Source organism: Suillus discolor, assembly GCF_016758755.1.
Source record: "Suillus discolor strain FC423 chromosome Unknown F5147scaffold_41, whole genome shotgun sequence".
In the NCBI taxonomy this organism is placed as follows: domain Eukaryota; kingdom Fungi; phylum Basidiomycota; class Agaricomycetes; order Boletales; family Suillaceae; genus Suillus; species Suillus discolor.
The window spans coordinates 123,941-142,462 of record NW_024541288.1 but is presented as its reverse complement, the minus strand read 5'-3'; the positions used below and the strand labels follow the sequence as shown (position 1 = coordinate 142,462).

Genomic DNA, 18,522 nt, shown 5'->3' with positions numbered 1-18,522 from the left:
CCACACGGATCTCCGCAGGGTCCCCACTGATATGTTCTGCCCCTACTAGTACCCCATATTCATCACTGTTGTGCGTCGGCACCCCGGAATAATGTCCTGCCAATGCCGATGTGAACATGTATATGGCAAGTACTCAAGTACATCAAAACAGCTGGACGGCATCCATGTGGTCAAATCTCATTTGTGCCATGTTTTATGTTTTGAGAAACTGGGACAACCGGAAAGCATTTTTTGGGGCTCAACAGATCATATTGGCACAACAAACACATAGTACGATTTACAAAGCTGGTTGCCGAAATCCGAGGATCAGTTGTGCATTACTTCAATGCGCCCTCTAACCAGTGCCGGTGCCGATGATAATCCCATTCTAGTTATCTGCATGCTTCGGTTGATTATGGGTCGGCACTGGATTCTGCTACAGAGCCGATGTGCTTCAGTCCATAATCAAGAGCGCAATGGCGATTATGTCATCCACAAATTTGTCCATGTACGATCGATCGTACACGTCGCAGACCTTGTCAATTGTATTGTTAGTCTTACAAAGTCAACTACAGCCAGATGAGAAGAATATTCGATCGTTTTAAAAAAATCGGTCAACGTACGGACGATAAAAGTAAAAGTCGGTATGTTTGGTTGGGATCCCGGATTTGCGACATGTCACAGTAGAGACTACAGTCAATATCTGAAGCACTCGTCGGTCAGAAGACAACGCACCCTCGCGCAATATTTAGCAAGTAGGCTGTAGTGTTGACCTGAGTGCTATTCTCATATACCGTTTGGTTGCGAGAGCCCAATGGCCCTCGACCTTTACGAGGTTCGTGATCACGAGCGCATTTGGATTTGTCTTGGAAGTTCTGGTCCCAAATGAGGAAGATGCTCGTTAGATAACTGAATTGATTATTGCTCCCTCAGCTCCGTCATGACCGCAAGTAATCGTATTTTCAGTCTTGCGTCCCCAAGGCACATTACTCGCATAAACGACCATGGAGACTATCCACACCAATGAGCATGATGTGAACGGTCATTGTAAGGCGGAGCCAAAAATAGTTGGTGTGATATACGGATCAACTTTGCACGATCGGTGTCATTTCCAGATTGCTTACGCTGTGAAGCCCATGATAACGCTTGCCTTGTATTCGAGAGTAAGTACATTTTCGTGACAACAGGAACCCACAATAAACATTCACCTTCTGACTACTTGCCCCCAATCAAGGGACGGATGAGGATCGGTGGAAACGAAGTCTCGTTTCGTGCAGTAGGTGAATTGTGCAACGGGGATGACACGGATCTATAGTATGTCCACGGTCCCGACATCCATGTGTCAACGGAAGTTATATCCTTGACTTGTACGATGATGTCATGGTCCAACACGATCCTCTTGTAAATATTCTGCTGCGCTAGCAAGATGAACCGAAAGGCTGTCCAAGACGAGCGACAGCAATGCTCGTGAGTAAGACTCTTTTTCTTTTTCTACAGGCGCACCTTGTCCCTCGTCAGAGTGTCCATCTGGGAGTCGTCCATCGGGGATTCGGGCTCGGTCTATCGTCTGCAAAGTCAGGCACCTCGAGGAAGACACCGATCACATGGATGAACAAACAAGAACTTTGTTGAATGGGCTTTTAAATTGCCCGCAAGAACTGAATAGGAACCTCTTGAGTGGTGACAAGCAGGTAGTGAAGTCCGTCTGCCATGATTCGATGCGTGATAGGCCCTGGGCTAGACCACGCCTCCATCCGACTTCTGTGACACGGAATGAAATGTAAGTCTGCAGTCCGCGAAACCAGGAGTTCTCAGCTGTTTAAGCTGGTCATAAAATTTCAATGCCAGACCTGCAGGCACGGTGTATCGCAGCGTAGACCTGTGCGCGAATATGATCTTTAGACAAGGATGAAAGAGTGCGTGGCGATGGCCTGCAGGAGCCGCTTGAGCATGTTCTGCCTCTTCTCGTTGTAGATTACAGGTAGGGGGCATTGTCAAGCTCAATCCACACTAGTGTACCGTGGATAACCATCGAGTTATCCACCCACGTGGATATCCACCTAGTTATCCACGTGGATAACTAGGTGGATAACTCAAGGCCGAAATCAATAGGGTGGATTATGTGAATAACTCAAAAAACAGTGTACGTGCCCAGGGTTACATTAAATAACATTAAATACACTTAAAAAGCAAACACTACAAGTCCGCATTGCAAGCCAACTTATTTTGGCAAAACTTTAAATTCGCGCAATATCAAGCAATGTTTGTTTGGTTACTGTTGAATATCGTCGCAAAAAATGAATGGAACATTGTGAACTTCGAGTTATTCATCCCCCAAAAAAACTTACATGCAGCAACATCTCAAGGATCAGCTAGTTGAACTGCTCAAAGCACTGCCAACTAAGGCTCCGTGAAAAACTACCCACGGAGTTTTTGACAAGTTTTTAACTCGCCCTCACTTTCGAGGGGGTTTTTGACACCCAAAAAATGTGTTTTTCCCGGTCATTTTGACATTTTTTTGCTACTATAATGCAAAGGTCCACTGTACATATTACAGGCCCTCGCGAAGGCATCGGAAAGGGTCCTGACGGAGGCAGACTGGGACATGGAATAGCTGTTACATGATGTATCTTTACTTAGTATTGGTGAACGAACGGAAATTTTGCGAAAACACGCCATGGGTTGAAAATTTTTGCAGCGCGCGGATCCGCCGGGCCGATTTTGCCGCTGGTGGATATCCACCCTACTCACCGGTGGATAACTGACCCCCAAATTCTCTAGGGTGGATATCCACGGTGGATAACTCCCAAAACAGTTATCCACGGTACACTAATCCACACTGCCCTTCGAATAGCCTAGTAGCGTCGGAAGGATAAGGATGCCGACAATACTAATAGAGTAAACACCGTTCGGACTTCCAAATTAGTCGGGGTAATCATTCATCATCGAGCGACACGCCCGGACCAAGCGCCAATTGCAAGGTCACAGCTCAGTGTCGATTAACGTCAACTCTTGATAATAATCGATATATATATACCGTGCTTGCACGTTTCATCACTTAGCTCGGTCTTTGAACGCTGTGTTTGGAAGATTCTCCGACTCGATACACGGCATTAATGGCGCGTCTGACGGAAGAAGACTCTGTCAAGTGCGAAGCTCGCGCACTTGCTCTTTGGATCTAAAGCTTATAAATCGACATCATAACTTATCATAAACGTCCACCCAGTCTACGAGCCAGTCCATGCACGTACTATATACCTTACATGTGGTCTTGTCGCACACTGCGGTACAACAGACGTCCAAGGTATGAACGCTTAACGCCTGATCTTTCGTTCTCCGAACTAACTCTCGTACTTCGTTCACAGTACCTTCGAGGTTTGTTGTTGGTTCACTTCCCTCATTCTAGTTTGTGCTCAAAACGTTGAAAAAGTTGCGCCGGCCGCGATCTGGGTGAGTGAACCACGTCCTCTCCTCGCGAGTGAATGCTGAGACTTTATTATCTTCATTAGATACTCGATTATTTTTTGACTTTTGAACATGAAGTCCGCCTGTTCAGCAACATAAGCTGCTGGAACATTGTCCCTGTCATGTTCATCTTAGCTAGATATGTTCCCGTATTATGGATCATCACCGAAATATATCGTGAGTAATGAATGCACTTCGTAGTTGGGGAAAGATTCTCAGGGACAGTGGTCTGCCAGTCACTCTTAGCCCACATTCAGCAGAAACGGTATGAACTTTCTGTGAACTTCATTCAACGTAATGATGTTAATGCCAAGCAACACAGTGCTTGACACTATATCGAACTAGTGGGGGTAGGTCTCGTGGTCGCTGGTTCAACGTCAGCTAATACATCCTAGCATTACTCTTTTTTATTATGTCCGCCACAGAAGGTTAGTTTGTTGGCATCAACAAAGAAAAAGAATCTCATGTTTCAGGTCTGCTTCTCGTGCGTATACTTGCCTTATGGCATAACAATAGGAAGATAAGGCTATTTTTATTGGCGAGCTACTTGGTAAACGCTTTGAATGTTTTGTTATTTGAAGTGGTGATCTAACTGAGCTTGAAGCTTATTGTTGTCGCCATGGTCATTTGCGATGCATTTGTGGCGTCTCTGCTCGAAAGTGTATGTGCGCCCACATCGACTCCGATCGCTTTAAGGTTTACGAAGGTGGAACGTCTGATAACGGGCAAGTTTATTAGCGCAGCACTGTTTGAATCCAGTGAGCAATTCAAGACGCTGCCTCGAGTTAGCTCTACTGATGAATCATGTTCAGTAGTGATCACTCTTATAATGTATCATTCAATACGACTACGCTCTGATGGCATACGCTCCATCGGTAGAGTGGGGTCAACCTTGTTGAAGGGAAGTTTGTTGTATGCACTGTCGCTTCTTGGTACGTCACCCGGTTTATGACTCCTTTATGTCCCGCTTGACTGTGTTTCAAGCAATTTCGATTATAAACATAGTTTCTTTTTCTTTGCCGGTACGTGGTTTCTATGCACCACGCTAGGGTAATATATGAATACCTAGTGCAGGCTTCATCGCGGGGGCAGGGTGGAATTGTATATGTGTAAGCGGGTGCACATTGTAACCAGAGATAACTGACAAATTTTCTGAACCAGGTTCCAAGGTGTCTTGCATAGTGTCTTGGCTTCGCGTGTTCTTTTTGATCTAAGGGATCTGAGGAATACAGGTCAAGATGAAGAACACGACTATTTATTCACCTCGTACATATCCCTTCCTTGCACTCAGCGCGCATCACAAATGATACCAATGACTGTCTTAGATGCCGAAAGTAATGCATGATTATGCCTCACCGTGTACAACGTCAATATCGTACGCACGCACATCGCAATCCTACTAACCGCTCGAATAATCGCACCTTACATATATCGTTCAATGGAGGATAAATTGAATGATCCAGGATGCCGTTGTATATTCATGTACAATCGGATATGAGTATTCTATGATCAGATGTGTTTGATGGCGCGAAGATTGATGCGTCCTTTCTCCGTAGCGCCATGACATCATGGCCCGTTGACGTTGTAACTTCTGTATCCGCACTGGGCCCGCAGGAACGAGGTATGATCGGAAATCACCGCTGTTGATATCGAGGCGCACACAAATCTGCGTGTTAGTCACGTCGCCTTAACATGCCGCCAGAACCGTACCAAATAACTGCGGGAAAGGAATTGGTTGACCCCAGAAGATGACAGTGTAGCTAGTCGGCACTGTGAATAATGGAAGCAGCCTTGAATTCAGGAAGGACATGATGGCGACGTGACTTTCAGCGATCTCAGATTAGTACACTAGTAGTACTTACTACAAATGTCTTACTCGGTGCTTGTGAGGTCCTTGTCCGGGCATTTCCGACACGCAAGTTCGGATTTTGCGATAAGACGACGCCGTGCCCTGCGGGCTGTGCCGCAGTGGGGTATTGAACCAAGTGAGTAGCACCGGCCATGATATTAAGTTGGCTGTACTCGGTGGTCGTCCTCAAACTGCTGAGGTCAGAGGGTGATGCGTTCCTGGCGCTCTAGCCTCCAGCCCTCTGCCATTTGCTCAAGGGCTTCCTCTCCGATAGGTCTTCCTGCAATAATAGCGTTAAGCTAACCCGCGTATGCGGGGAACTCGAAGTTCGGTTGTGCAGGTCGGCCAAGATGCAATTCATGTGGGGCCAAAGGTATGTCGGGAGATTGTCTAGGTTGTCGAGATATGAATACACAAACAAGGGAGAGGAATCAATGAAAGAAAAGAAAGGAGGAGATGCAAAGTCGTCGAGGACGACTGAGAGCTGAGCGCTGAGAGTACGAGACCGTCGCAGCAGGAAGGCAAAAGCTCGTACTGCATCCGTCGTTTGCGCAAAGACGGTCTGGATTCAAAAAAAACAAAAGATAAAATAGGTAACGCATCATGCATCAATATTTGCATCACGAATCTGATAAGGGCTATACTGGCTATGCTGCAAACATCAGGCAAATTGTACATTGCACTGCCTGAAGACGATGCCTGCTGGTATAAAATACCAATAGTGAATAAGTAGGTGCATATGATCATCATACACCCCAAAGTGACATCTAATTAGTAATGCGCTTACTAGTACTTCTCTGTGTCTTCCTCTACTACCTCGTTGGAGTGATCCGAGCTGCACCTACAACAAATACAACAAATACTACCACTAGTGACATTTTTAAAGCCCCATCGTTCACCACCAGAACCCTATGGAGCATAATTTCTAGCTCCGTTCTCACTCTTTTTGCATGCGTTTACAGTGCCATCCACCCTAATATTCCGAATCCTAAACACAGCGGCTACCCTCATACTCTATGGCGACAACTTGGCATGATGATAATGGCACTGATCCTTCCTGAACTGATCGCCACATGGGCTATGCGCCAATGGTTCAGCGCTCATCAAGTTACAAGGCAGTTCGAGAAATCGGGGTATCCCAACGTTCGTCCGGAGTCTGAAGGTGAGTTGTGCGTTTGGAAACCCTACATCTCATAGCTCACTATACACGTCCTTAGAAATGAGTTCTGTTAAAGCACCTGGAAATCGCTTCCTTCGCTGTATTCTCTTGCCTTTCGTTCACATCTTTCTCCTCCTTGCTAAAGGTGTATTATCTGTACCGGTATCTCTTTTGCGTGTCCTTTGTGCTCCTGTGATGTGGGTCGCAAGGCGGATTAAGTCAGAGCAATCCGAGTCTGACTTGGAAGGTAAACCACATTCGTGCTCACCCAAACGTTGGCTCATGTGCATCCTTAGATTATACGTGGACTCAGACGCACAGCTTCTTTGTGCTGATGGGTGGTTTTATGCTTTATGTGGACGGGAAACCTTACCTTACACTACGTCCTGATTACATCGTCAAACTGACACGTGAGGGGTGTATCGACGTTTCTACCCTAACGGCAAAGCAGATTCACGACAGGAGTAAAGGCAATGCGATATCGAAAGGATCGGTCATCCTTCAGGTGGCCTGGTTCATCATCCAGCTCATCACCCGCGCCATCTACCATCTCGAAACCACCCAGCTTGAAATGGGGACACTCGCTTTTGCGGTTCTCAATTTCCTAACTTATGCTGTGTGGTGGAACAAGCCTCTCGATGTGCAATGTCCACATCCAGTGTACTGGAAGTTGACCGAGTCAATGCCAGAGGATCACATTGAGTATGTATGCGCCTCAACAGTTATATCGCTGTTGATCATGTCAGCCTTAGTGTCATTGACAGAAACGAACTCGCTCGGTTTGGGATCTTGGCACCAGTCTTTCGCCCAGTTCTAGAACTGATAGGCATCCCTGACATTCCCACGTCTCGAAAGCTCCAAGTCCCGACATTCGATGGCAGCATCAATCTCGAAGATTCGGACAAGAACATTCTTCAGCTTGCTGCGTTGCTCATGGCGAGCACGTTTGGCGGCATCCATTTTATGGCTTTATTTTATACTTCTTCCCCAGGCAGGAATCAGGCCACACTGTGGTCGATGAGTTCCTTCATTATAATTAGCGTACCGTTTGCTTATGTCCAGATTTATTTTATGTTGCCGAACCGGTATCTTACACCATTTTTCATCGTGGGCTTTTCATTACATGCCCTGTTGTACATTGTGGCTCGTGCCTGCCTCTTGGTACTTATGTTCACCACTTTACGCCATCTTCCTCCTGACGCACACATCGTGGTGTCGTGGACCAGTTTGGTGCCGCACCTATAATTCTTGATCATGATACTTACTATGCATCTCATATTTTTCTGATGATATTCAGATGCAGCATTCTTGTGGTTGACGGTGGTGCTAAATTGCAACCAACACTTGTAACCATCCCCCCATTTGCTTCTCGGCCTGCCTGAAACACGCCTTCCCCAAACCCGCTGAATTGCTCGAACCCATGCCCCCAGTCATGGATCGTTGGAAATGAAGTGTCGTTTCGTGCAGTGGGTGAATTGTGCACTTGTAAATATTCTGCGACACGCCGCTGTCCAAGGTGAACGACCGCAATGCTCGTGAATGAGGTTCTTTTTCTCTTTCTACAGGCGAACCTTGTCAGAGCGTCCATCTGGGAGTCGTCCATCGGGGATTCGGGCTCGGTCTATCGTCTGCAAAGTCAGGCACCTCGAGGAAGACACCGATCGGATGAACAAACAAGAACTTTGTTGAATGGACTTTTAAATTGCCCGCAAGAACTGAATAAGGACCTCTTGAGTGGTGACAAGCAGGTAGTGAAGTCCGTCTGCCTTGATTCAATACGTGATGGACCCTGGGCTAGAACACGCCTCCGTCCGACTTCTGTGACACGGAATGAAATACAGGTCTACAGTCCGCGAAACCAGGAGTTCTCAGCTGTTTAAGCTGGTCATAAGATTTCAATGCCAGTGGCCCAGACCTTCAGGCACGGTGAGTCGCAGCGTAGAGGGCCTGTGCGCGAACATGATCTTCAGGCAAGGATGAAAGGGTGTGTGGCGATCTCCTACGGGAGCGGCTTGAGCATGTTCTGCCTCTTCTCGAGCAAACAAGTCAAAACACGTCCATTTGACAGTTACTTTGCCAAGCCGCTAAGATATATCTTCCGGTGTCGACACCATGCCAAAGAAGGATGCTGCCCCTGCTGTCCTTCGAATAGCCTAGTAGCGTCGGAAGCCGATAATAGCCAAAGAAGTATGCTGCCCCTGCTCCAAACTGTCCTTCTAGTAGCGTCGGAAGCCGATAATACCAGAATAAACGTAAACACCGCTCGGACTTCTAAATCAGTCGGGATTCGTAGTAACCTGATCATCATAAATATCCCAAGTCATCCATCATCGAACGACACCGTGGCGCCCGGACCGAGCGCCAAGGTCGCAGCTCAGTGTGCTCAGCTCTTGATATATATATACCGTGCTAACACGTTTCATTACGGTCTTTAAACGCTGTGCTTGGAAGATTCTCCGACTCGATACACGGCATTAATGGCGCGTCCGACCGAAGAAGACTCCTTCAAGTGCGAGCCTCGCGCACTTGCTCTTTGGATCTAGAGCTTATATATTAAGCATCAGAACTTATCATAAATATCCACCCAGTCTTAGTCTACGAGCCAGTCCACGCACGCACTACTATATACCTTACATATGGCCTTGTCGTACACTGCACAACAGACGATCAAGGTATGAGCGCTTGACGCCTGATCTTTCGTTTTCCGAACTAACTCTCGTACTTCGTTCACAGTATCTTCAAGGTTTGTTGTCGGCTTACTTCCCTCATTCTAGTCTGTGCTCAAAACATTGAAAAAGTTGCGCCGGCCGCGATCTGGGTGAGTGAACCACGTACTCTTCTCGCGAGTAATGCTGAGACTTTATTATCTTCATTAGATACTCGATTATTTTTTGACTTTTGAACATGAAGTCCGCCTGTTCAGCAACATAAGCTGCTGGAACATTGTCACTGTCATGTTCATCCTAGCTAGATATGCTCCCGTAATATGGATCATCACTCAAATATATCGTGAGTCATGCACTTCGTTGTTGGGGAAAGGTTCTCAGGGACAGTGGCCTGTCAGTCACTCTTAGCCCATATTCAGCAGAAACGGTATGGACTTTCTGTGAACCTCATTCAACGTAATGATGTTAATGCTAAGCAATACAGTGCTGGACAGTAATTACAACTAGTGGGAGTAGGTCTCGCGGTTGCGGATTCAACGTCAGCTAATGCATCCTAGTGTCCCTCTTTTTTATCATGTCAGCCGCAGAAGGTTAGTTTGTTGACTCAACAAAGAAAAAAATCTAATGTTTCAGGTCTGCTTCTCGTGCGTATACTTGCCTTATGGCATGACAATAGGAAGATAAAGCTATTTTTATTGGCGAGCTACTTGGTAAACGCTTTGAATGTTTTGTTATTTGAAGTGGTGATTTAATCGAGCTTGAAGCTTATCGTTGTCGCCATGGTCATTTGCGATATACTTCTGGCGCTTCTGCTCGAAAACATATGTGTGCCTACATCGACTCTGATGGTTTCAGAGTTTACGAAAATGGAAGACCTGATAATGGGCAAGTTTGTTAGCGCAGCACTGTTTGAACTCAGTGAGCAATTCAAGACGCTGCCTCGAGTTAGCTCTACTGATGAATCATGTTCAGTAGTGATCACTCTTATAATGTATCATTCAATACGACTACGCTCTGATGGTATACGCTCCGAGATCGGTAGAGTGACGTCAACCTTGTTGAAGGGAAGTTTGCTATATGCACTGTCGCTTCTTGGTATGTCATCCGGTTTATGACTCCTTTTATGTCCCACTTGACTGTGTTTCAAGCAATTTCGATTATAAACATAGTTTCTTTTACTTTGCCGGTACGTGGTTTCCATGCACCACGCCAGGGTAATATATGAATACCTGGTGCAGGCCTCATCGCAGGAGCAGGGTGGAATCATAGTTGTGTAAGTGGCTGTACATCGTAACCAGAGATAACTGACAAATTTTCTGAACCAGGTTCCAAGGTGTCTTGCATAGTGTCTTGGCTTCGCGTGTTCTTTTTGATCTAAGGGATCTGAGGGATACAGGTCAAGATGAAGAACACGACTATTTATTCACCTCATATATCCCTTCCTCGCACTCAGCGCGCATCACAAACGATACCAATGACTGTCTTAGATGCCGAAAGTAATGCATGATTATGCCTCACCGTGTACAACGTCAATATCGCACGCACACATGTCGCAATCCTGAAACACATAACAACCGCTCGAATCACCGCACCCTGCATATCTCGTTCAATGGAGGATAAATTGAATGATCCAGGATGACATTGTATATTCATGTACAATCGGATATGAGTATGGTCCGATGTGTTTGGTAGCGCGGAGATTGATGCGTCCTTTCCCCCTAGGGATCTGATGACACCATGGCCCGTTGACATTGTAACTTCTGTATCCGCACTGAGTCCGCAGGAACGAGGTATGATCGGAAATCACCGCTGTTGATATCGAGGCGCACACCTATTAACAGAAATCTACAGTACCAAATAACTGCGGGAAAGGCTTGGCTGACTCCAGAAGATGACAGTGTAGCTTGTCGGCACTGGATAATAAAAGTAGCCTTAAATCCAGGTACTACTATCTCCAGGAAGGAACCGATGGCGACGCGACAACATTATTTCTCAGTGACCTCAGATTAGTATTAAACTAGTAGTACTTACTACAAATGTATCACTCATGTGTCCTCGTCCGGGCATTTCCGACACGCAAGTTCTGATTTTGCGGGTAAGACGCCGTGCCCTGTGGGCTGTGCCGCAGTGGGGTATTGTACCGAGTATACTAATAGTAGCACCGGGTCGCCCCATGATATTATGTAAGTAAGCTGATGGTCGCCGATTCGGACAGCTTCTGTTCGTTTTACATCGATGCTGTACATTGTTTTCCCAACGTTACTCTTTGTATTGCATATACATCTTGCAACATCTAGTTTGTGATTGCCCTTCTCAGTTTTGTTCAAGACGCCCAAAGACAAATAATGAACAGGATGTATATGGTGCACCCCAAGCTGACATCCAATATGTTTACTACTTTTCTGCATCCTCCTTCACCTCGTCGCAGTCATCCAAGCTGCATCTACAACAGTTCTGAAACTGGACAGAACCATAGAAGACGTCATCTCCAGCTCTATTTTCACTCTGTTTGCGTGCACATACACTGCCATCACCCCAGTCCCAAACGGAGTCCGCCTTCGTATCCTATGGCGACAATTTGGCATGATGACAGTTGGCACTAATCGCTCCTGAGTTGATCGTGCCTAGGCTATGTGCCAGTGATTAAGTGCTCGCCGTGTTACAGGACGGTTTAAGGAATTGGAGTATCCCGCCGTTTGTCCGGAGTCCATCATTTGTACTTGTGTTTGTTCAGCAAGTACATGCTAGAACTCCAGTGCCCACTCCAAGATATGAGGGAACACTTACTCTCGCGAAGTTATTCAAGGCTTATGTTTTAGAGCAATCTAAAGGTAAGCCCAATTCGTGCCCACTCAAACGTTGACTCATGTGCATCCTTGACTTATTCATGGACAGACGCACCTTCTTTGTGCTCATAGGTAGTTTCATGCTTGGACGGGGAACCCTACCTTACACTGCGGCTTAATTTCACTCTTGAACTGTTGCGTAAAGAGTGGTCGACTTCCCTATCCTAACGGCGAACCATATCTACGATACAAGCAAAGGCAATGCGATATCGAAAGGATTGGCCATCCTTCAGGTGGCCTGGTTTGTTATGCGGCTCAGAACCCGCGCCATCTATCACCTCGAAACCACCCTAACTAACCATATAATATCCATCCAGTGTACTGGAAGTCGACCGAGTCTGGGCCAGAATATCACATTAATGAGTATGTATGCGCCTCAACAATTATACCGCTGTTGATTATGTCTGCCTTAGTATCTATGAAAGTGAAGTCGCTGGGTTTGGGTTCTTTTTTCCAGTCCTCGACCGAATTGCAGACCTGTTTGACATTCTCGCGCCTCGAAAGCTCCAAGTTCCAACATTCGATGGTAGCGTCGAACTCGGATGTTTGGACAACAAGGTTCTTCTACTTGCTGCATTAGTTATGACAACCGTATTTGACGGCGTCCATTGTATGGCTTGGTCTTTTGCCTTCAGGAACAGGTGCTATGGCGCACGAGTGCTCTCGTTGTAACTTGCACACCCTTCATTACATTCCCCACTGCATTTAGATCTCTTGGACGTCATGTACTTTAGGCTGTACCCATCGCCGTTTAGCGACCTGAGCTGTACCATATTGTACATCACAGCTCGTGCCATCCTCTTGGTACTTATGTTCACTTTCCACAATCTTCGTCCTGGCGTATACAAAGTGGTGTCGTAGACTAGTTTGGTGCCGCATTTATAGTTCTTCATTATGGCGATCGAGATACACCTTCTCATGGTATTAAGATGTGGTATTTGGAAACCACTCGTGTGCGGAGTGGAAACACTAAGACAATTCTAACTGCAGTACGTGTTAAAGCGTATATGATTGAACGGAAAGAGAAGTGATACTGATACATGAGTATGCGTTTAGTGTTAAGGCAAATATAAGTGAACAGTACGCGGTGTCCAATCATTGTCGAGGACGCTTTGATGACGTCTTTGGTGACACGTCAGTGATATATGCGTAAGCCATGCTTACAGTATTCTTGTAGTCAACGATGAAGCTAGGTACATGAGCTGTTTCGCAACTGCTATGGACGATGCGATTGATGACCTGACGTGTGGCATGACTTGAACCAAACAAACTCTGCTCAAGTCTTGCTCGAACTCATCGATGCATCATGGACGGCAGCGAAATCTGTTTGGACTGTGATCAGCCACCATCTAATGTTCTAGCCAGGAACACTGTATCCCCTCAGACTGACGAGGCCGTGCAAGGTATGTTTCGTTCGGATAACGGTCCGTCCAAAGTCCAGTAGTGTAAAACGGAGACCACATGTTTATGCTCCCCACAATTCACCACCGCCCTGCTTTCCCTCTATGTTGTTTAAAGATATTTCGTCCGTGTTGTCACTTTTAAGTGCACTGGGACAAGCTTCAGGGAGATTTGTCAACCTAATCGTGGTGGTATCAATGCCTATCGTAGTCGTGGCGAGAGGGTCGTTAAAGCGGTGACGCCTGATAGGCAGTGATCCGATAGTTATAACGGGTGAAGATTGCCACGGTACTGGCGAGGGTGTATCATCTTTTGCGCTCATTCTCAAGAAGAATGCCACGACCACGTTCAAGTTCGCGACGATCAAGGACACGGAAGTCTAAATGGTGATCAATGATATACGCTGTCTGAGCACTGATAGTACTATACCTCGACCGCAGCAGCCATTGCCTCCTTCAGTCCTTCATTCGACAAGATATAATATGCATGGACAAGACTAACAACGGTGGTGATTGCTGATGTCGAAAAGATGGCAAGTATCCGTATTTTCTGTGCCTTCGTCAATCTGACTTTATAAATGAGGCGAAATGGGGCCAAGATAAGCACAGTGTCTCCAAAAACATCAGCTGAAATGTTAATCAGAAAATTATTGCATCGTATGGGCTGTTGACCCTCACTGATGATCTGCGCTATTGCAACATTTTTGCCGAAATCGCACTGCGGGCGTGGTTCTGTTTTCCAGTCGGGTTCATCTTCACAAGTCCACAACACCTGTGCAGAGAGTACAGCCCATAAGATGACGAAGACCATTGTGGTACGTATGAGGATCTTCCTGAGGGTTCCTGGGGCTGTGAGTCGTACAACTGTCAACAGAATTGATATCCTGGAGCACCTATTATAAACGTGTATATCAGTTGTGTCGCCTTAACATGCCGCCAGAGCCGTACCAAACAACTGCGGGAAATAATTCGATGAGCCTAGTACCGAAACAGTTTTAGCGTCTCTCAAGCATCACGATATATGAGAACATACATGTAATACAGTGCTACCCTCGTGCCCTGGGGATATTTTTCTGGGTGTCTGTAGGAAATGGTATGTACCATACACAGAAAACGAGGCTCACCGTAGGCTTCCATATATATCCAATTGACAATTAATAGGGTAAGAATGAATAGCATGGCGAAGGTCGCCCATAAGTCATCGATCCACAAATGTCCTTGCCGCGCACGACAATACAAGCGGAATGATGTGACAATGGCCGCCACAAGAGGCATGACTGTGTTTAAGACTTGGACGAGCATCAGCCGCAGCGACGTAGCAAGTCAAGTCGATGAGACTTACCATCTGCCTGAACAGTGGTGAGGTTCGAGGGTGACATTATGCAGTTGTTGTTGCAAATCAAAAAGGCTGTCAAATAGCATATCAGTCATGTATAGTTTTGTGCCTCCGCCCGGCGATGTACGAGGCAGCCATGTGGATAGTACAACATGTAGAAGGGCGCAACCCATATCTTGAAGAATGGCGGGTTTGTCCATTTTGATCCATTGCATCACGGGCCATGGCGAGATTGGGGTGAACTAGTAAGTGCAGCTCACCAATACATTTGTGACTGGAATGACTTGTGAGCAATTCGTGAACTTCAAGATACATGGAACAGAAGATGACAGTGTAGCTTGCCGGAAGGTATGTGGTTTGCCTACAAAGATTTGTTTGAAATGTTGAGATACCGTGACTACATAGCAAAAGGCTCTCGGGAGATTCCGAATCCCGCGGCCGCTGCAGCAGCCCTGTCTCCCGAACAAAGGTGCTTATTATGAATCCGTTTGGTGTCGGGTTGATTGTAATAATGATGATACACTCCCTCCATGCATATCTTCACCGGCACCCTTTGCGCCCTCCTCTCTACCTCTTCCATCATCCCTTCCTCTTTAGGCTTTTACTCCTTCTGTCGCTCCGCCCTTCCCTCAAAATCCTCCTTTTGTTCTTATATGGCGGCCTTCTTGAATGCGTCTGGGAGCTACAGCAGAGATACGCGCTAATTTCAAGTTCGCTCCTCTAGCAGGTGTGACCGACTTCAAAGGTGCGTATATTAACACCGTCTCGCTAGGTGTAGTGACCAAGGCCGGTATGAAGGATGCGGTGGTGTCGACCCTCGGTGTTATATGTGTGGTACCGGGCCCGCAGCACCATCTCTTTGAGGATAATAAGACAAGGACTCGAAGGTGTCGCTTTCTCAGGCTTCTCAGCTCCCGCCGCCATTCTCCATACAAGTCTGTAGAGTTTTATCATCTTGTGTCTTGGACTGACACCAACTACATTTCTCCGGCAGTCTCAGACTTAAGCCAAAAGCGCTGGTGGAAGGTACGCATCTCAGTTTCCTTCACAGTTATCCGTTCACTTAATTAAGAACTACAATGACAAAGTAAGCAAACTCGCAGGTTCATTCGTTGTCGTTTCCATCACTGTTCTAATTGATTGCTTCCAGGTTGACGGGACAAGACTACTACTCGTAACGCAGGCCTAGTCTCGTTCCCCCAACCTCGATGCACTCTGATGCTATTTTCGACACGTTCCTGGTTACTTCGTCGGTTCTTTGCTTTGTAAATGTGCTAATTGAACCGTTTCGTATCCAGGATCCGGGCTCGTCAGTGCTTTTTTCCTAAACCACTAAAATGAGCGTTTCTCAACTAGCCCAGCTACTTCCAGCAGTCAGACCTTACTGGGTTTTACCTCCCGGTATTAACGATTCCCGGATGCCCTCAGGTGTTTAGGGGTATACCAGATTTCCGCAACTCTCGGTGTCCCTAAACGCATCGCTCTGATGTGATTTATATGCACTGCACATGTGCTATAAATATGACAACCGAAGAGAGAAAGCGCCCTATCACACAATCGACAGTATTCGGATATCAGACTGTCCAACTTGTGTCGAATGATCTTCAGTCGTCAGGTAAGAATCGTAAGATTTGTGTGTTATCCGCCGTGAATACTTTTGAACTGTCCTACTCACTGGCATGGCACAGATATTACCCGAAGAGAGACGGTCTGACAAGGCTCTTTTCTGATAAATACCAGGTGAGCCTCACTTGTAATGGTTGTCCATCCTGCCATGCTCTCTTCTTACGACGTACTCATTGTCGGTGCCGGTGTAGCAGGCCCAGCTCTTGCCCATGCCCTTGCCACAAAGACATCTAATAGGCGTCGTGCTCCTTTGCGGATAGCTCTACTTGAGCGTTCCTTGTCGAAGCCAGACCGTATCGTTGCCGAAATGCTCCAGCCTGGAGGCGTCACCGCGCTCAAGTAGCTTGGTCTCGAGTCATGCCTCGAGGATCTTGGCTCTGTTTCTTTGTTAGGGTTTCACGTCCTGCGAGGGGAGCAGGGCATTTGCGCCTCGTTCCCTGAAGGCCATGTCGCGCGAGCTTTTGAGCATGGAGCGTTTGTCATGGCCTTGCGCGACCGCGCACGGCGGGCGTCCAATGTTGACGTGATCGAGACTACAGTAATCAGTCTCATCGAGAATGAGGACACACATCGCGTAATAGGTGTTCATGCCTCCAAAGCAGGTGGTCAGCCAGAGTCCTATTTTGCTGACCTCGTCATTGTCGCGGACGGCTCCTCATCCAAGTTCAGAACTGCCGTCCTCGGAAGCATGCCATATGAGCCTTCGCAAAGGGGTTACTTGGCAGGTCTGATTTTGAAAGACCTGAAGCTGCCAGTTCCCCAGTATGCCACTATGTTTGTACTGAAAGGCGCTGGACCGGTCATCCTTTTTGAGCTCCCCAACAATGAGTATCGTATGCTGGTCGAATTGAAGGAGTCGCCGCCAGATCTCAAGGTGCGTAATTCTGCCTTATTGTGCGGTCGTGATCGCCCCCACTTACCATCAATATTGCAGGAGCATATACTGCGCGACATTGTTCCCCAGCTTCCATCGTCGATCCACGCGCCTATTCTCAATGCTCTAGAAACGTCGCGTGTGCGACGAGCACCGCATTATTACCTTCCGCCCACAAAGCAAGGAGAGCGTAGCAAGGCAGGAGTGTTTCTGCTGGGAGATTCATTTAATATGCGTCACCCGCTGACTGCGGGTGGAATGACGGTCGCCTTGAATGACGTAGTCATCCTTTCTGATCTTCTGGCCCACGTCGAGAGCTTTGGCAACTGGGATGAAATCTCGGCTGTCCTCAAGAAGTGGTACCGCATGAGAAAACCGCTCGCATCCACCATCAATACCATGAGCATGAGCTGGGCTGGGATATTCGCGGCCCATGGTACGTCAATATCAGCTGTCGAATGCTTGAAGGCTTATGATCGTAGGCGAGGCGTTTGACATTATGCAGGAAGGAGCATTCAAGTTTTACGGGAAAGGTGCCAAGTATTCTGACGAACCCATGTCATTAGCAGCCGGGTCAGTAATACATATATTCATAATCGTCATGATCATGCTGATCTGGTTCTGGAACCCCCAGGATCCTGAAATCTCCGTCACTGCTGGCACGCAATTCGATTGCCATAGCGGTATACTCCATCTGGGTGTTGTTTACCCATCCTAGACCTGGGAATGAATATGCTCCGCAGTTTTACGAATACCCGTTGCTTTTGGTTAAAGCGCTGAACGTCGTAAGATTGTTTAATAAGCGTTTTGGAACATGTTGATTGATTTTTATGGTATAGATATGGACTATAGGCGTCGTGATGGGGCCGGTGATGTGGGCAGAAATGTGATCTTGGGACATAGATGAGTTTACAACGTGATGGAACGCTCGCAATAAAGACTTTCAATATTATGCCCCATGTACTGCATCACCTATGATTGACTTATTCTTCTGATTCGCACACTGCCAAGTCTAGTGCAACTGGCATAAAGCCGTTGATTAACAACTGATATAGGGCCTGGTGTTGGCCGCCCCAACGGTTGACACTCGCAGGTTATGCCGTAGGCGTGTCGAAATCATCATTGATAGGTGTTATTTGATGTCGATGTCGACGTGAAGTGACTTTCAGGTAACTTCAAACCTTAGTTCTCGACATCCTGTCGACGGCTGCTTCACCAGCATTGGACCGAGCTCCAACGTGGTCATATTGCGACAAGGAAATGAACCCTGGTGTGGCATGAAGTGCACAAATGACACAATCTTCCCATATCATGGTCTTATC

The 18,522-nt window shown here is 46.9% G+C and overlaps 7 protein-coding genes across 7 annotated transcripts; 6 read left to right on the top strand and 1 right to left on the bottom strand.

The window, feature by feature from the left end:
* The first annotated feature begins 3,131 nt into the window (after positions 1-3,131).
* F5147DRAFT_265352 (uncharacterized protein) lies at positions 3,132-3,936 on the top strand. Its single transcript, XM_041428936.1, has 6 exons — positions 3,132-3,283; positions 3,345-3,354; positions 3,410-3,429; positions 3,489-3,621; positions 3,670-3,872; positions 3,918-3,936. Exons 1-5 carry the CDS (start codon positions 3,221-3,223, stop codon positions 3,771-3,773), a joined length of 330 nt encoding a protein of 109 aa, XP_041290864.1. The 5' UTR covers positions 3,132-3,220; the 3' UTR covers positions 3,774-3,872; positions 3,918-3,936.
* Positions 3,600-4,881, top strand: F5147DRAFT_704073 (uncharacterized protein). Its single transcript, XM_041437876.1, is given in 11 exon segments — positions 3,600-3,621; positions 3,681-3,709; positions 3,767-3,794; positions 3,840-3,872; positions 3,918-3,994; positions 4,049-4,202; positions 4,257-4,376; positions 4,429-4,467; positions 4,485-4,486; positions 4,522-4,553; positions 4,606-4,881. 8 exon segments carry the CDS (start codon positions 3,857-3,859, stop codon positions 4,787-4,789), a joined length of 624 nt encoding a protein of 207 aa, XP_041290863.1. The 5' UTR covers positions 3,600-3,621; positions 3,681-3,709; positions 3,767-3,794; positions 3,840-3,856; the 3' UTR covers positions 4,790-4,881.
* Positions 4,882-5,930: 1,049 nt separating this feature from the next.
* F5147DRAFT_265548 (uncharacterized protein) lies at positions 5,931-7,711 on the top strand. The gene is made up of 4 exons (XM_041428937.1): positions 5,931-6,455; positions 6,511-6,699; positions 6,749-7,154; positions 7,217-7,711. The coding sequence occupies exons 1-4, from the start codon at positions 6,071-6,073 to the stop codon at positions 7,695-7,697; spliced, it is 1,461 nt and encodes a 486-aa protein (XP_041290862.1). The 5' UTR covers positions 5,931-6,070; the 3' UTR covers positions 7,698-7,711.
* Positions 7,712-8,915: 1,204 nt separating this feature from the next.
* On the top strand, positions 8,916-10,726 carry F5147DRAFT_762107 (uncharacterized protein). Its single transcript, XM_041440572.1, has 11 exons — positions 8,916-9,124; positions 9,186-9,195; positions 9,251-9,270; positions 9,329-9,461; positions 9,700-9,708; positions 9,752-9,762; positions 9,883-10,036; positions 10,091-10,213; positions 10,288-10,304; positions 10,357-10,391; positions 10,444-10,726. Exons 1-11 carry the CDS (start codon positions 9,089-9,091, stop codon positions 10,616-10,618), a joined length of 723 nt encoding a protein of 240 aa, XP_041290861.1. The 5' UTR covers positions 8,916-9,088; the 3' UTR covers positions 10,619-10,726.
* A 1,600-nt stretch (positions 10,727-12,326) lies between these two features.
* F5147DRAFT_704046 (uncharacterized protein) lies at positions 12,327-12,841 on the top strand. Its single transcript, XM_041437875.1, has one exon. The coding sequence runs from the start codon at positions 12,334-12,336 to the stop codon at positions 12,634-12,636; it is 303 nt and encodes a 100-aa protein (XP_041290860.1). The 5' UTR covers positions 12,327-12,333; the 3' UTR covers positions 12,637-12,841.
* Positions 12,842-12,977: 136 nt separating this feature from the next.
* Positions 12,978-15,127, bottom strand: F5147DRAFT_704035 (uncharacterized protein). Its single transcript, XM_041437874.1, is given in 8 exon segments — positions 12,978-13,207; positions 13,225-13,744; positions 13,795-13,991; positions 14,043-14,257; positions 14,313-14,342; positions 14,398-14,437; positions 14,489-14,653; positions 14,707-15,127. The coding sequence occupies 7 exon segments, from the start codon at positions 14,741-14,743 to the stop codon at positions 13,430-13,432; spliced, it is 999 nt and encodes a 332-aa protein (XP_041290859.1). The 5' UTR covers positions 14,744-15,127; the 3' UTR covers positions 12,978-13,207; positions 13,225-13,429.
* Positions 15,128-17,455: 2,328 nt separating this feature from the next.
* F5147DRAFT_704022 (squalene epoxidase-domain-containing protein) lies at positions 17,456-18,332 on the top strand (the record flags this gene model as incomplete). The annotated part of the gene is made up of 4 exons (XM_041437873.1): positions 17,456-17,636; positions 17,683-17,773; positions 17,835-17,985; positions 18,040-18,332. 4 exons carry the CDS (start codon positions 17,459-17,461, stop codon positions 18,088-18,090), a joined length of 471 nt encoding a protein of 156 aa, XP_041290858.1. The 3' UTR covers positions 18,091-18,332.
* Positions 18,333-18,522: the final 190 nt, after the last annotated feature.

Coding starts and splice junctions, on each gene's coding strand:
- F5147DRAFT_704073 (XM_041437876.1), top strand. Junction 3,995..4,048: donor TTTTATTGGCGAGCTACTTG/GTAAACGCTTTG, acceptor CTGAGCTTGAAG/CTTATTGTTGTCGCCATGGT. Junction 4,377..4,428: donor GTATGCACTGTCGCTTCTTG/GTACGTCACCCG, acceptor CTGTGTTTCAAG/CAATTTCGATTATAAACATA.
- F5147DRAFT_762107 (XM_041440572.1), top strand. CDS start 9,089: ATGGCCTTGTCGTACACTGCACAACAGACGATCAAG. Junction 9,271..9,328: donor TTGCGCCGGCCGCGATCTGG/GTGAGTGAACCA, acceptor TATCTTCATTAG/ATACTCGATTATTTTTTGAC. Junction 10,037..10,090: donor CGCAGCACTGTTTGAACTCA/GTGAGCAATTCA, acceptor AATCATGTTCAG/TAGTGATCACTCTTATAATG.
- F5147DRAFT_265548 (XM_041428937.1), top strand. CDS start 6,071: ATGCGCTTACTAGTACTTCTCTGTGTCTTCCTCTACTACCTCGTTGGA. Junction 6,456..6,510: donor CGTTCGTCCGGAGTCTGAAG/GTGAGTTGTGCG, acceptor ACACGTCCTTAG/AAATGAGTTCTGTTAAAGCA. Junction 7,155..7,216: donor ATGCCAGAGGATCACATTGA/GTATGTATGCGC, acceptor TGTCATTGACAG/AAACGAACTCGCTCGGTTTG.
- F5147DRAFT_265352 (XM_041428936.1), top strand. CDS start 3,221: ATGCACGTACTATATACCTTACATGTGGTCTTGTCGCACACTGCGGTA. Junction 3,430..3,488: donor TTGCGCCGGCCGCGATCTGG/GTGAGTGAACCA, acceptor TATCTTCATTAG/ATACTCGATTATTTTTTGAC. Junction 3,622..3,669: donor GATCATCACCGAAATATATC/GTGAGTAATGAA, acceptor TCTCAGGGACAG/TGGTCTGCCAGTCACTCTTA.
- F5147DRAFT_704046 (XM_041437875.1), top strand. CDS start 12,334: ATGCGCCTCAACAATTATACCGCTGTTGATTATGTCTGCCTTAGTATC.
- F5147DRAFT_704035 (XM_041437874.1), bottom strand. CDS start 14,743: ATGTCACCCTCGAACCTCACCACTGTTCAGGCAGATG. Junction 14,654..14,706: donor CACCACTGTTCAGGCAGATG/GTAAGTCTCATC, acceptor TGCTCGTCCAAG/TCTTAAACACAGTCATGCCT. Junction 13,992..14,042: donor TGCAATAGCGCAGATCATCA/GTGAGGGTCAAC, acceptor TTAACATTTCAG/CTGATGTTTTTGGAGACACT.